Source organism: Venturia canescens, chromosome 9 (genome assembly GCF_019457755.1).
Source record: "Venturia canescens isolate UGA chromosome 9, ASM1945775v1, whole genome shotgun sequence".
Lineage (NCBI taxonomy): Eukaryota > Metazoa > Arthropoda > Insecta > Hymenoptera > Ichneumonidae > Venturia > Venturia canescens.
The window spans coordinates 14,445,862-14,462,616 of record NC_057429.1 but is presented as its reverse complement, the minus strand read 5'-3'; the positions used below and the strand labels follow the sequence as shown (position 1 = coordinate 14,462,616).

General features: G+C 43.1%; 1 protein-coding gene across 1 annotated transcript in view; it reads right to left on the bottom strand.

Moving 5' to 3' along the window:
• Positions 1–4,170, bottom strand: part of Nlg3 (Neuroligin 3) — a 161,536-nt gene extending 157,366 nt beyond the window's left edge. The window contains exon 1 of the mRNA XM_043429519.1: positions 878–4,170. Coding sequence (XP_043285454.1) covers positions 878–1,310 — 433 coding nt within the window. The 5' untranslated portion in view covers positions 1,311–4,170. The remainder of the gene's footprint in view (positions 1–877) is intronic.
• Between the last annotated feature and the right edge of the window lie 12,585 nt (positions 4,171–16,755).

Genomic DNA, 16,755 nt, shown 5'->3' with positions numbered 1-16,755 from the left:
TCCATTCACCCTAAAACCGCACGGTCCCACGGAAATCTCCCAGAGATAATCCAGTAAATTGCATCCCTCCACAATACCCTTTACTACAATCTAATACGCATGCTCTCTGTTCGATGTAATTCCCTATTTACTGTTACTGCAAAAGCTGCAATGTGCGTGTTACGATGCTTGTATTATTCCACCAACAATCTCAATTAAAATACGCGCCACCGTATTTAAAATTTTTCAATGAATATAGTTTCTTTTGATAGGACGCATGCGAGTGCAAGTAAAATAGTTTATTCATACAGAACGACGATTTGAAAGAAACGAAGACCAAAGTCCTCGCAAAAACAGCCACGAAGATCACGCCTTTAGATTTTTTAAATTATTCTATTTCCAGAATATCGTGTTTGGCATGGATTGCCACTGCGAATGGTAAGAATCAAATATTCAAGACGCGCATATCCGCATGCACGAACGTATATAGATTCTTGTCTATATCGATTTGAAGCGAATGAGATGATCATTTCGTCTCCATTTCTCACTTCTCTTTCCGTCCCTCGAGATGGAGAAGGGCAAAAAGCGTACGATACCTCGAATCTAGGTTGACGGATGCAGTGCGTTCTGGTGAACATAGTTGACCCGGAATGTCGAAGTGCCCTCTGCTCTCTCTACTTCAGCCGTTGAGCTTAATTCGACTGTACAGGGCCTGATATAGAGTGCGCAGGTTGAGCCGAACACAAGAGGCAAAATTCTCTCTCGTTTCTACCTCGTTTTCACGTATACATATAATTTTATGTTTGTGTAAGTATAGATTAATTAAAGAGCAAGTGTTATGCCGTAAGATTGGAAAGATTCAATGGGATAGTGTGGTGTCGTGCGGGAGGAAGCTTACCTTGTGCAGGCGCGTAAATGTTGAGGCAGAGGCAATCCTCACTTTGATTACGTAGCAGGGGCAACAATCTTCTAAGATACTCCATTCGACCAGGTGGCATGGCGTTGGTCAATTCAGGCAGTTTTTGTGGGCATACGGGACCAAAGCGATCAGCAATTTTAACCCCATGCCAGGGTGCTCCATTGACCGGTGGCATAAACCGTAAACTACCAACGGGCGGTGAAGCGTATGGAACACCGCGAAACACTTCAACACCTCCTAAATTACGTTCCAACTTCACAATGACCCCCTTAATGTCACCGTACTTTGTCTTGACCGTTCGTGAATTTAGGTCACCGCTAGCTACGAACGGGACGATGGCCAAAATCACAACTACCATCTGCGCCAGATTGAGAGGTAGCTGGAGGCAAGATAATTTAAATGACATCGACATTTTGACTCTTCTGGGTGTATGCGCCGGAGAAGTTAGTATCTCCTGAAGCACTATCAGTGGTTACCTTTGACACGGGTCACTACTCTTGTCCTCGGCGTCTCTTTCGATGACTCAGTCTTTCTCCTCCCAGAGATCGTGCTTGAACTCTTTCGATTCGTTCTCTTTGACCCGATCATCTTCCGCATGGATCACGTTTCGAGCCTTCCCTTTGTTCTTCCTCTTCTCTTTTCGTCCAATGTTTCAGCCAACTTTGCAAGAATTTCTTTTCACCCTGTCCCATTGGAAGGAATCTGTTCAAAATATGATCCCAGGCGTGCTAGGATCGTGGAAAATCTTTCATTCGATTTCCTCGATCCAAAGGGTGTCAGAAGTATTAGACGCTTCGCGAGACACTCGCTTTTCATACTCACTCAGTGATTTATCTTTTATTCACTCCCGCGTTACGTCACTTGCTCTGTATAATCGCTAGGACATCCGAGTTTTAAACTTCGAACGACAATCACGATCGCAAATACTTTGGTGTAACTGCGTCAATCAACACCCATGTGTTTGCCGGGATAACTTCTCACTATGTTTCTATTCTTCCCTCATTCTCGCCGTGTCTAACCGCAAGCTGACTCACAAACCCATCCCCCTTCCGCGCTTCCCTAACCACTTCTCACTTGCTCTGAGAACAGGGAGGAGAAATATACCAGCAGATTGTAGCCGAAAGTTAGTGACGCTGGCCCATTATCAAGTCAGCGTTTTGAGAGGCCGAAATTGTTGAAAACTTTCCAAACGCCGTCGGGCACGATCTCTCGTTGGAGTTTACTACCCTATCTGTGTGTTCCAATCTTTCCCTCGTTTTCTCTTCTCTCATTCTATCATGTCTGTCTGTACTCTCTGATATTTGCAAGGCTATCCTTCAATTCGGTTTCGAAGCACTGTGAAAATCATTGCCCGGTTCATAGTTGCTGCCTATAACCCACCACGGACGGGCCACTATTTTTAATCCCGAGTCTATCGATTGGCAAAGCCGAAATTTCGGGACGCTAAAACGAATCAAAGTAAAAGCCTTATTGGCGCTATTCCACGATGCTGCAGGTGACGTCGATCCGATCGATAAATTCATAGAAACTGAGAGTAACGAAAAGAAATCGAGTTTCCGGAGCAGAAGCCTGATTGCCAATGCACTTAGCTGCTAACATGTATCAAATCATTTGGAGCTATGACATTCGAAGAACCTGAGAATCCAATGTTCTTCCTTTCGCTTTAATATCCTGAGGATTTATCCGTGCCCCCGAGAATAAGTAACTCGTGTTATCCTTCGAGAGTGTCGTAGAGCTCAGTAACGTTGGAGCTTCGTTCTCGGATCCCAAACTCCTTTCTTCGTCAGGCTCGTTTCCTACGGCTAAATCCTTTCTAAGCCGGACTCTCATCCGGCTCATTTACAGAAAGACGATCACCCGCTCGGTCGCATGACTCAAAATCTCCCGATGTAAGTTTCCGTACAATTTCTTCGTACATGGAGCAGTTTCAATAACAATTTTTCCCTTTTTCTCGATTGGGTATCTCATTTTTGATTCTGAATTGCGGATGTTATGAAGGCGAACAAGGCCAAGAAGTGGCAAGTCATAAATCTTACGTATTTTTCCAACCTTTCAAAGTGCTCGATCGCTCTCTGAAAGTTTTGGCTCAATGACTAAAACTTTAGAATATATTAGTATGTGTGCACGAATTGAGAACTTGTTTTTCCAACTATTTGGCAGTTGATCGATGATCGAAATCGCCAGGAGACGAAAAATCGAAAATGATAAAATCCTTACTAAAAATAAACACTTCCACACATGTCACTCGCGTTGCATCCGAATGCATTACAAATTCAATCGTTTTTTTTTTTTTTTTATTCCACTGGACACTATTACGTGTTGTATCACTGATAAATCCAGCAAATTCTCCTTCTTGTTGGATGATACTTTGAAGGAAATCATTCAGATGAAATAATCCTGGTATTATTCAGCCTCCAGCTCTGCCAAGACTCGAAAACGCACATGTATATTACACATTTACGAAATTAAACAAGACAGTTTGAGGTTACTCAAAGGATGCAAAGAACTGTTCATATCCACAGATATAAAAGCAAGCCATTATCAGTGCCAATGAGCCTGACAGATGCTGGTGCATCGATCCTCTTCAAATGACTAAGCTTTCCCATTGCTGCTTATTCAGGCCAATATCACGAGGACGAAGTACGTGAGACTCATCCCCCAATGCAGGTGTCATAAAATATTTGGCTTCTTGCCACGTTACTTGGAGCTATCAACGTGGGTGGTTGTGACGGAAGGTAATCCTTTCGCAAGTGCCATAGAAAGAGGGTTTTTTCACTTGTTATCCCTTCTGCTGGAACGGCCGAGTGACCTTGATCGTGAAGTCAACAATGATCGAAAACGAGTCGACACTTTCTTCAGAGACGGTTCCAAATCGATTATGATCTTGGCTGGAATGTCAGTTAGGGACTCCGGCAGGGCAAATTAGTAGCACTTTTGTTACCACGGATTCGAACTTCTACGTCGTGTGGAGTCTTGAGAAACATTTTGGACCATATGTCCATGGGGCGCCGGACATTCAAATGCAAAATGCCAGTTTTCCATCCAGTTTCGTGCCGTCCGTCCTGTCAGAGGAACTCACGAGTTCTCACGCGGCTAAACTCGTCTTGGTACCTTCCCGGTAGCTCGGTCACAATTTTCTTTGTTTTTTGGCTCGTTGATTGAAACTATACGTTCGAAGGTAACTGCACACAACTTTTCAATTCAAACCCGTGCATCATCATCAGTCAGGACAATTCGCTTTCGAGGCGCGTCCTCGATTCGATGTTATCGTTGCTTCGACTCCCGACAAACTGGCGTCGAATGAGACCTCCAGCAGTGAGTTGCGCAGGCGTCGCGCGGCGGCACCCTCCCGTCGTCACCGCGGCGAAGAGAACAGCCCTCGCGCGCGGTACACCACGGTGGACCATCTCTCACCCGTCTTTCTACCTCTCTCACGCCGCTCCCTCCTTCTTTCTGTTTCTCATCGTTGGGTACATGAACGGTCGATACGGCAGTGTGCAATATCTCGAGCCAACGCCGCACGAGAGCATCTCACTGTTAAACCGCCGGCAACACCACCCAACCTGGCCCCGAGGACTTTGAGTTTGAGATTTCGAACTAACGCGCCAAGAACCACCCTTCTTATCGTTCCTAACCTGCCTCTCCGTCTTCTTATTCCCATCCTTGACGCCTCTATTATTTCTACATACAGATTACTCTTGACACCCTCTTTTTATATCACTTTCTTCGACGCAATATCTCATCACGGGTATTGAACATTGGAATAAATTTCATTCTCCTTCTTATGAATGCTGATGCGTTCGTTCGAAAAGCCAGAAAATATGGTAATTGCTAAAGATCCTTAAGAGGATGGATCGGTCGGTGTATCGCAGCTGTGAGTGGGAGGAGACAGTTTCAAATTTCGAATCCGAAATTCTTAGACACAGTTTGACCGATTAAAAAAAGGCTCTGTCAGCCGACTTTTGCCATCGTCCTGGTCAAATTCTGTCAAAGAATTTCAATTTCGAAAATTCCAAGTGAGCTTCGTCGACTGATCGATACCCTTATAAACCTTTGATCCAAATTTGGCTCCAACAGGATTCTTTCCGATGACGCATCGTTTCAGTATCGATTTTCCAGTCATCGAAGCGTCGACACCTTCCGAGAGCCTTTCCAAATCGGCGATCCATCATAGATTGTTGTATTGAGCTTTGTTGATTCATGCGTTGAAGAAAATTATGAATACACTCTTATAAATAGATGTGTCATGTACACTTGATGTACTATAATATAGGTTGAGGAGTAGTGACTCGAGTGGTCTTACGAGTGAGATACGAGTGTGGATCTTGAACGACATACTTAATTAAGAGTCGAGAGAAGGGACGATGAGGTCGAGCGATGGCTCTGTAAGGAGAGATGAGAAAAGGGTGTGGGGAAAAGAAGATGAGATGAGCGAGGAGAAGAGCTCGTCGTTGGCGGAGTGCTCGAACCTTCCCCTCGGCGAATAACCGACTTAATTCTTCCAAACAGCTTTGAAAGTGTGTGTCGGACGTTCAGAGTTTCTAGATTTCTTTGACTTAATCACTTTCGCGGCAGGCGAGACTGCTATGCTCGATTGTCCCGGTGTTCCTTGTGCGCAACGAAGAGAACAAAGCGAAAAGACAGAGGAAGCTCGCGTGGCGTCGGGCCACCAGCATCTTAACGTTATTAACCCTAACTCGCGTGCTTCGACTAATATTATTCGTTGATGTACATAGGATAATGCAGCCCTGCGACAGCAACGTGAACCCTGCTTATGAGAATAGTCGGAGCTACGTGACAAGGGTTATACTACACCCCTCTAAATCGCCTTAACCTCTTCCCCTCTCTTCGCCCGTCCCCTGCAACCCCCGAGAGAAATTCAATTACGCTGACGCTTACTGTGTACTTTATGCACGAAGTAGATTCCTGACGAAACGTCGATGCATATTGATTTTTTAGCCACCGTGTACTTTTCATTTGTGTATACAATGGGGCAGCTCCTGCCTGGAGAGACCCTTAGCGAGGAGCCTGCGAGGAAAATTGTATGTGGATGTAGGCATGACTCCGTTTGTATAATGACTCCTCCGACGGTGCGGAAGATGCTTCAATGAGCAGAGAATATTTCTTTTTCTCCGCTCTTCCAATCGCTCCTCCGCGCACCATCCGCGCCGCGTCACGAAGGGATTCGCCCTACTCGTTCGCATGGATATACGGATCCGGGGGATAAAATCTTCGACGAGCACACGATTTATGTACTTATACATGTGTCTCTGTCCGTACACAAAGTCGAAGAAAAAATAGGGGCCATGCGGACATCTCTGTTGGCGTGACGATTTCAGACCATGATAAATACCAGGATACGAGCATTCGTCTCGCATAATCTTCACCAACACATCTAACTCTTTCCTTTCGAATGTAGAGCATAAAGCTATCTATCGTATATTCTCGTCTTCGTGCTCGCTCGAAAGACGCGAACACGCTCGCACACACGTCCGGATAGCACTTTCCATTGGTTTCGTATCGAGATAATAAATCGACATCCCAGCGATGCAGCGTACCCGAGAGCAGCATCCCTTTGCAGAAAGAGGTTCGTGTTCCGGTTATACCGTCGCCGCTAGGCGAACGTTTGCCTTCCGCTCAATCCAACCGAGTTTATTCATCCCAAGATTTTCTATGGCTTGTAACTTAAGCGAAACCTTTACAAATTCACTGCGTATTCAGGATATTTACATCGTGTTCTACTATCTGATGGCAAATATGTTGAGAAAGAAGCACACAATGCTTTTTCGTTAAAAATTCAAATTTTATCTTTTTCGAATAAAATTATGTGTGTGGCTGCGAAACAGCGAAAAACGCATGTCCCAATGAATGGCATAGCGTAATTACTCACGCGGTGTAGCGCATAAAGTTTCATGGTGCAGGGCGAAATTTTTGAAATTAGGTATTCAGAGGAAAAAAAATCGTGCAGCACTGCTCCCTGCAGTGGTAGGACGGCAGTCCGGTCAGCCGCGTTGGGTTATTATGCGCGAGTTATTGCTGCAGGGAATGTAACGTTTTGGGCTAGAATTTCAATGCAATCTTCATAAATTGTATATTCGTTTGTATCATCAAGTAACGTTGTTTAATTATTCTCTTAATTAATGTCCCCAGAGGATGCGGAGAAACTGTGGAAAACTGTGGTGAAAAAAAGTAGAAATCAAAGTAAAGAAAGTCGTCAAAGGATGCTCGGCAGTAGGAGAAAAAGGGGGAAGAAGAAGAAGAAGAGCTCGGTCAGTCCATGATCACTGTTCGTAAGCATGTGAACGCGCTCACATCGAGGTAGGAAAGTGTACGAGGCGAAGGAAAGAAAGCGGTAAAGCGTGGAGTGAAGGGTTGTCCTGGCGTGGCGAAACAGTGGGACGTGACCAGGGCAAGAAGAATATTCTTCCACCGCCCGTTCCATGGGCTTGTTCTCGTAGCGCGCGGTTAGAAAAAAAAAGCCGCGGCCCTGAAAGGACGCTTGGAATAAAGAGAGCGATAGTCCAGAAGAAGGCGATAAGTACACGTGGATAGAGTAGTTTACCGCTCGTCGCTTGAAAACAATGTGGCAACGCCTGGAGCTAGAGAGCGTTGTTAAACGTGTGAGAAAATGGGAAAACGAGAGGAAAAAACGGGGAGGGGGGGCAGGAGGATGCAAGAGGACGATGCTGAAGCGCGAGGATAAAAAGTGGAAGAAGAAGAAGAAGATGAGAGAGAGAGAGAGAGGGAGAGAAGTTCCGAAAGGACCGTTACTATAACATATAGTAACCACGCGGTATACGCTCTCATTGGATTTTCTCCGGTGTTATACGTGTGCCCAAGCTCTGCGGTACAAGCAAACCGTTTGCAAGAACGAGATAAAGGGATAGAGGGAAAAATAGTTTAGGGAAGAAAAAACAAGTGGTAAACGACAAGGACGAGTTGCAACAGCATACACACATACACACGCACGCACGCACGCACGAATCTATACACATACCTAAGCACAAATATACAATGGAGAGTTTTCGAACGAAGCGAACGTCGTGGTGGAAGATAATAAATATATCTTCGTACGTTATAAATTTTTATCAAAATCTCTCGTGGCTATATCCAGCTCTACGGGCAATTCGTTATCTTTTAACGCCTTCCGTAGCCTTCCGGTTTTTCGTTCTCGTTCTTTTCCTCTCCCCTCCCCTGGCCCCTTCTTTCGAACGTTTTCTCTCTTTTCAACATGTTTTCACTTCTATTTTTGCGGTTTGTCGGCTTTTTCGTTTATCTTTTACGATGAGCATATACTCGGATCGGTTGAAGAATCGCCGAAATAGATTTCTCGCAGGATATTGTGTGAATTCACTTGTCATCAAAAATTCCGAAGCTTTTGCTCTCTGGGCTAATGTTTTTTTTTTTTTTTTTTTTTTTTTTTTTTTTTTTTTTTTTCGTAATCGCCAATCAATGAATTCTGTGAAGTCAAAGTCCTGGAAAGATTATTGGACCAACTCGATTAATGCAGATTTCCATTGCAGATGCAGCAAGTCTACGTATAAGTACTGTGCTCGTCGCATGATAGTAACGAAACTGTGGAGAATACGGAACTGACAATTTGTACGCTTGTGAAAGTGTACGCGGACTTTGTGAATGATTCTTGCAGCACTTGACGAAAGTGTGCAACTTATCTTCTTCGCGCCGGATGCACCCGAGGGTGTAATCAAAGCGCTGACATTCTCTCTGCTTTCCCGTACGTCCGTAAATAGATAAAGACATGTTTAATATTTGTGTGTGTATGCGCATGTGTCTAGAAATTCACTATCCTGAAATGACGAGGAGGAGAACCGTTGTCGAGTTATTGTACCGGCTAAGTCATTATGACGTTTTTAAACAAGAATTATGTGGTTGACGAGGCACTTACTGGCTGGATAAACGTACCTTTCCCGCGCTCTTAAACCCTCCCTCCCCCTCATTTACTTCCCTTTTATTCTCTTTCTTGACTTTTGACCTTTTTCTTCAGGAATTGCTGGAGTTTAAAGCTCTGAAAATAATATAAACTCTTAAGAAACAATAAAAAACGAAGTTGCTCCAGAAGCAGAAAAATTTGATGAATTTTGAGCAATTAAATAACGTAACCAGCGAAAGAATTCAGTAATTTGATCAGTCAACGATTCCGATAAGCTCAGCGCTGGTTTCCAGCAGTGGCTTTTGGTATAATCGCACTTTTGTTTCATCAAGAGGGATGGCGGAGCGAAAGTTCGAGAGAGTGAGGTCGTTCACCACCGCCCCGGTTGCTATCGTGTGATAAATTTGTCGTCGAAAAGTGCGCAACAACTTTTTATACGCGAACGCGGGACTCGGGGCTGGAACACGAATCGGTGACTCAAGTGCTTTTCAACACGAAACTCGGGCGTTCTCCGGCTCTCTTTATCCCTCTTTTCCGTGTGTGCCTTCCGTATGAATTTGGTGAGAATGGCGGAAAGGTTTGAGACGCAGCAGCGGCCGGGGCGAAGTGGGGGGGGGGGGAGAGGAGTCACGAATAAACCCTTTTCTTTCTTAAGCTTTAGGGATATTCGGTTCTACTGCTGTAGATAAGATTCGGCTGCATTAATCCCGCAAAAAAGGAGCTTTCAATGCTCTTCATCCCTCTTGCTCTCGCCCTCTTCCTTCTTGCCTATCTCCCTTGTTGCGTATACTCGAATTTATACCAGGCGAATCCAACTGTTAGAGAGTCTAAGTCTGCGTTTTCTTTTTTCACTCGAGTCGAAGGCTAGATTGAAAAGCTTCTCCAAATCTTCACCCTATTTGTCTGACTTTGGCTAAAAATACTACAGCAAATAAACGTAGATAGAGACCCCTCACACAGCCGCACATGGAACAGTGTACTGGAATAAATATACGATTGGGTTCGTAGTTGGTTCTATCAGGTAGCCGAAACTTTACATCCCTCCGTTAGTCGTTTAACGTTTCAATCCAAAACTTTATCCATCCCGGTTCGCTATCAGCATTTATCTCGTACGTCGCTGTATCCGACCAACTTGTACATACTCTGTATATACACGAGTTTCGATATAAGAGTAAAAAGAATCACGACAAAATTGTCCTTTGCGAGATTGAAGAGAAGGAAAGAAGAAAAAACACGAGCTCGAAGAGAGAACGACGAAAAAGGGAAATAAAGAGAGGAGAACATATTTTCGGGGAAACCTGACGTCTGTCTTCATTCATCCTGCATCGTCTCTCTTTCGAAAGCCCTCCCAACCACCCCATCTGGCCGCGACGAAGTACCAGAACGCCTCGCGTCGACAATTAATTCAGTTTCACGGTCGTGCTGGATCGAGCTTGTACGCTAATTAAACGATGTCAGCTTCCTACGAGAGGAGCCCGACGACATAATCCCCCCCCCCCCCTTCCCTTTCCGGCGTTACCCACCCTTCACCTCTTCTCGTCCTCTTCCTCCGCGACTCAATTCTCCCTCTTGCTCCTGTGGATAGACACCCTGGAGGGAAGTTATTGGATACGTGTGTGCATATCAGAATAGAGTCGGGCCAGACGTAACGCCACGTTCACTTTTTTAAGACCCCTCAATATAGCTATTGCAGATTTTCATAAATTTTGCACGTTTCGTCATCATCAACATATGGCTGAAGTTATTATTTTTCTGATTCACAGAGACAATTTTTTATCTCGTCAAGTGTTTCGTCGACTGCCAGAGTTTATAGACGTTTGATAAGAATCAAATTGTTTGCCCTTGATTGACCCCCTTAATTGAAATAAAATAAAAATTAAACATTCATTTTCTCGAATAGTTTAATTGTGAGCAAGTCAAATCATTAAAACTGACAAAATTGGTGAAAATTTTCAAATAAGAATAAACTAATGAATGAAAATTTTTAATACTGCCTGAAAAAATGCTTAAAAAATAATGGTCGAAAAGAGAAGATTTAGAGTGAACGAGTCGGTCACCCGATGCCACGTCGATTCGTTCGTCTTCACGGATTTGAATGTTCGAAAGTCCAGTCACGGATTTTCAGTGTCACACTTCGTCGAGTGGCTGTCTTGAATTTCTTTTCGTTCGCGACTCTATATGTAACTATGTGCTCGCGCTCGAGAAGCCTTTTCTCCAGGATTTTCTTTCAGGATGTGTGGTTTCACAGTCACCGAGCGCCCTTCGTCGATAGCTTCCCTTAAATTTCCCACAGTTCGTTTTTTGCTGAATCGTCAAACCACACGTCAAGCACGTCCGAATGCACAATCCGGAGCCGTCAATAGAAACGGTCTATTCGACGATATTTTTCGCCAGCATCGTGTCCATTTCTATTTTATCGTTCCGCAATATGCATCGATATACACGTTTACATCGAGAAACTTTTTTAATCTCGGACTTCATTCTTTTATCGAATAATCGACTTTTTCGATGCTCATTGAAATCTCACAAAGAAATAATAATAACGCGATTTACTTCGGGGTTTCTGAACAGCTGGCGAGATAAGATGCATTTTTTATTTCGTCATACCCCATCAACATAAAATTCCCATAACTTTTTTTTATCCACCTGATAAAAAGCTCCGTTGAAGATTCAATTCAATTGTTTTTCTTTTCTTTTTTTTTTTTTTTTTTTTTAATTTTTTTTCGAGTTCAATTCTCGAATTGTTCAAACAACGAGGACAAAATCGGATCTCTAATCCTCCTCCGCTCATACCAAATTCATGTTTGTCTACTTATCCAAATATCGCTGCCTGTTTATTGACATAGTTGTAGAATTTTTCTTTTTAATGGAAATTCCACCGAAACCGTACACCGCCGAAGAAAATTACGATGCAAACGTTCGGGCGCTGAAATACCTCGAAGCAAGTATCCTTGGCGAATGGGGAACGCTGTGCATAGTGGAAACATCGTTTGAGAAGGTACGATAGCTAGTCGACCGATGTTGAGGTATGCGTATGTTGACTATGTGAGCACACACCAGGGGAACACGAAACTTTAGTCGTCGTGCGTGTCAGCACTCACACAGCCACGCGTGGCGTGTGTCTCGCCATGAATTTCATTGGAAAAAAGGCGAAGCTTTATCGTGAGACATTCGATCGTACAGAGAGCCCTTTCCTTGCACTCGGGTAATAGACGTCGTAATATTTTACATTTGAGAAAATAATGGTCGAACGAATAACGGGGAGTTTCTTCATAAGGGCATTTCTCGGAGGACACACAAATAAAGTAAATCGTGGAATAGGAATGCTGTCAAATCGCAATATATCGCGTGGAGTCGATGGTTCTTGGAACCTCGGATTTTCACGTTGAGATTAAACTTGTCAGAAAAATTGTTGGCATTTAAATAGTATACAGTGGAGCGATCATAAAAACGCTTTTTTCCGAGTAAATAGCGAAAGTGGAGTTAAGAAAATGAGGTAATTTCTTGTTCTCGTATGCGTGTGCCCGGGGCTTTGGAGATTCAAGTATTTCAACTGAATAAATTCACGGTAATTGGCTAATTATTTCACAAGAGGAAACAATGAAATGCTTTTATGTTATTTTTTCTTCTTCGTTGCTTGATGATGTTTGTTAAGTTGGATTTTCGACGAGGGCTCGTTCTTGCTGTTCGTTGGGGAGGAAAAAATTCCATAAATATTCGTACTTCTTCCGTTTCTGTCTGTAGAAAATAAAGCACAGTGTCGGGGAGAGTAACAACGAGGATTGGGAAGAGAAAAACGAGCCTGTCGTTTGCCGAAGGAAATTGGCCGTAGCAAGGAAACCTTGGACGGATGGAGGGCTGAGAATGGGAACCCGGAACGAGAGGAGAGGAAAAGGGAGAGAGAGTGTGAAAAAAAACGATCGCTCCGGCCGGTGAAACAAGGTGAGAGGGTGCAAAAGACGAAAATACATAGGTATACGCGTGCTCTTGCAAAGGGCAAGAGTCTTTGGAGTGTACGAAGAAACGCGAGAAGAAAGCGAAGGCTGGCAGTCAGAAGGCTGACACAAATGAAAACTGGCAGGATGTTAAGAGGCTTTAAAAGCCCTCCGGAAGCCCAGGAGGCATGGCCGATTAAAACTTTGCGACCAAACTGAACGATCGACGCTTTTATAACGAGACGACTTTGAACAAAGTGACTGGGCTTTAAGAAAAACAAAAAAGATATCCGCGTAAAAGAACAAGCAAGGGGATACAAGGTTGTTCTCGAGTGGGAAGGAAAAAAGAGAAAGCAGAGAAAGCAGAAGGGAGAACCGGAGACAAGGGATAAGAACATCAATGGAAACTTGTCAAAAAATAACAATACGTTCTTGACTTTTTGTTTGGACTTTCCACCAAAAATTTTTCTCTCTCTCAAACAAATCTCTTGAAAATTAATAACTTCGACCGAGAGCAGAAAACATGGAGGGACGAACTATAAAAATACAGCTGAGAGGAATAAAAAAAGATGAATCTTCATGTCGCTATTGGTGGCTGGTGCTGCTGATATACCTTAATTGAATGAAATTTCCGTCGAAAGTTCGTTTGTGAAAGTCGACCTGGTATTACGTCCGAACGCAGTTTCATCGCACGTTGGCCGACTTTACGAGACTTTTCATTACCGCTATTATGTCGGTCGTTCTAGCAAAGACACCCTGTTTATAGAATGTTTTAATTAAGGTATTCACGTAATTACGAAAATTGATATTATTGTCGATTTATAATGGGTTGTACGCGATCTCGAGAACTCGATACTTTCGTTTTCACGATAAAAGACCGTTTCACCGTTTGTAGAGAGTATTTTTTGCACAAAGAAAAACTATTTTTATTGATAACGGGTCTGATGATGGAAGCTGAGCTCTACGTAAATTGGCCTACTTAGCTTCGGTAGCAAATGAAGTATAGCTTTGTTCGTGCATCGTAGTACGTGAAAGGATCATTATTCTTTCAAGTCAAGTCTGTAATAACGTCTTGCGAGCTTTTTCTCGTGTAAGTACCTCGTGAGAGTACGATCGATATGTCGCTGTATTTGTATTGAGAAAATTTTTCATCGTACAAGAAAAAAGATGGAGGGATTGAGAGAAAGAAAGATCGAGGATAAAAAGTACTTTGATATCGAGTGCATCCGACTTAAGAGGATTTCCATCTTACTTATTTTCGTTCTTCTCGAAACTTTTAGAGCATACATTAGGTGCTTCGTAGCTGCGACTGGTTACGAAAATTGTACTCTTGAGAACGGGACTTCGTATCGGTGCGTGGATCCAATGGCATTTTCACATCTCAATTACAGCACCGAGGATAGAACTGAATTAGCAAATCAGTAGAAAAAATATCCGAAGTGTACTCGAATCTACGTTCGACTACGAATAATAAAATTTTTTATTTTTTCCGAATGTCAGAGCGAAGTTCGGCGCTGAGAAGGATGAGGCATTCAGAGTCGTGGATCGAAGCAGAAACGTGTTATATGTGACGAAAACATCGTGCAACGAGAAAAATGAGAAAGCTGAAGAAGAAGAAAAAGTGAATAGCATGAAGTAGATAAAGCGAGTAAACGTCAGACAGAATATTGGCAACGTTTTCTTTCTCCCTCGTACATTTCCGTTCTCGCGTTCACGACTCTTCTCTCTCGTTACTCAATTTCTCCTTCTCCAACTCCCAACTGGCATTTTCATTCGTAGCGTTTCTTGCTCGCGCATCTTCCCCTTCATTTTTCGATGGCTGCTCTTATTTTTTCGGTCTCGACAGCCAGAAACTTTTCATCTCTCTCTTTCTCCTCGTCTCTCCCCCTCTCTGTCATGTACTCTATTTACTCTTATCTATTCTCTTTCTCTCTGGTGTGCGAAGCATTTGCTCCACCGCCCGGAGGACTCACGGGCATCAAGAGGATGTATGGATGCTCGTTACTCCGAAAATCTATATCTCGTCTCGTTGCTTTTCTCGTATTTTTCAACGTCTCGTTGTCCCTCATATTCTCTCTGTTTCTCCCTAGCACACAAACCCATACTTCGCCAATTCGCCTTACCAAGAGTAGAATCGTACGCAATTGTTTTTATCTCGATTCTCTCTTCTTATCTTCACTATGTCTTTCCATTAAATTCTCTACCGAAAGCAGAATTCTGTAAGGACCACTCTTCGCTATACGCATTCGAGGTTGTATCACCGAAGCATTTCTTCAAACTCGCCTTCACTCTTTCTCGACTCTTGAGGAAATACGAGCCTGCTTATTCGACGACGAGACAAGAGCGATTCTCTCTGTGCACGGGTTCAACGCAATATGACAAGTTCCAGACAAGCAGACCGAACGCGAGACGAGCAGACGTGGAAACGAAAAATATTCTTATCTACTTGCACGTGGACAATCGCGTACCTCAGGTAAATGGAGAAGTGTGGATGTGGAACGAAACTTTCCTTCTATAGAGAAACTCACTTTTTCTATCGCAGCATATCGTTGAGCCCTCCTCTGTGATAAGAATGACAAAAGGATGACCTAACCCCTCGAGTCTTGAATACATAAATTATGAAAATTCTACAGTCCTACCTTTTCATTCTTAACACTAAAGTTTTTCAATGACGCTCTCCGCTCTGATTCCCGACCATTCATATACCCTCAATCTCATTCTTTTCTATTCTCCATTGATATTTGATCTTCAGCAAATTGCGAAACCTTCATTGTATACTGAAAGCGCAAAATGATTTGAATCGTTCGAATGAAAATCGAGTGATAGCAAAATTCCGAATAATTATAGTATGTGAAAAAACCTTTTTTTCTAACATATTTCAATAAATTCGACTCCATCGTCCTTGAAATATGACTCTCTTTCGAACATCACATTTTCAAGAAGATATTTAAACTATGTACATGTGTCCCCGGCCTTAAATGCTATCAAGTCCAGATTCGTAGGAAGAGCATTCTGATCTTTTTCTTCCAAATTGGCAAAATCTTTACCAAAGTATCAGTAAGATTTTGCATGTTTCATGCCCACTGGCATTGCATGGTTGAGATGCAAGCCCTTTTTAAAAATTCATATTAAGGCCACGAGCACTGAAGTTTTCCTCCGACGTAGCACAGCACGAAGTTTTTATGGGGGATTGAACCTCTACTTGGAGATAACATAAAATTTTTGCTTGATAGTTTCTTCTCCTATTTTCTATGCACAAAGACTGCCACGTGGAAAATAATGACTGCAGAAATGAGTAATTTTTGTATTATGGCTGACGTTTGAGTCGAATTTCAGCTCAATATTTTGAAATACATTCATGTGATTTCGATTATAAAAAGCTTGACTATGGTTTTCTGGAGACCGATCGCTCCGAACCACGTCGTAGGAGCGGTTGGATTCGAGCAGGTCGTGACTTTTAATCACTCGGTAATTTGGTCTACACCCTATCGATATCCCCCTTTCTCTAATTAATTGGCTCTCGAATGTTCTCGAGCGACCAGTGGCGTGATGTCCCGTCAGCGATTTTGGGGTGAGCTTGGTGGGATCGATAGGCTCGTGCGCTGATCGACAGTAGCACGATTTCGTATTTCGAGTATAATAAGCATCCGGTGTTGGAGTACCTATGTCGATGCCAATTTGTGTTGGGATGTAGGCATGGGAGGATAGAAAAATTTATGAGATCCGATTCGAGGAGTTTTTACTTTCAGACGATTAAGGGGGCAGGCTGTTACCTTCAGAATAATGAAAAATTTGCACAATCGTGTTCCTCGGGACCTGGACTCGCATTAATATTCATTAGAGTTCAAAAAAAATGCGGACGCGTAAATCCGAAAATAAATGATGATTTCGACTTCGACAGCCAAAATAACTTCGCGGTTTGAGCAGGCTCGTTGAGCACTGTGGGTCAACTTTATTTTTGGAGATAGACAAGACCCACGACATTTATTTCGGGAAAATAAATATTTGTACAGTCTTCTCGATAAGAAATT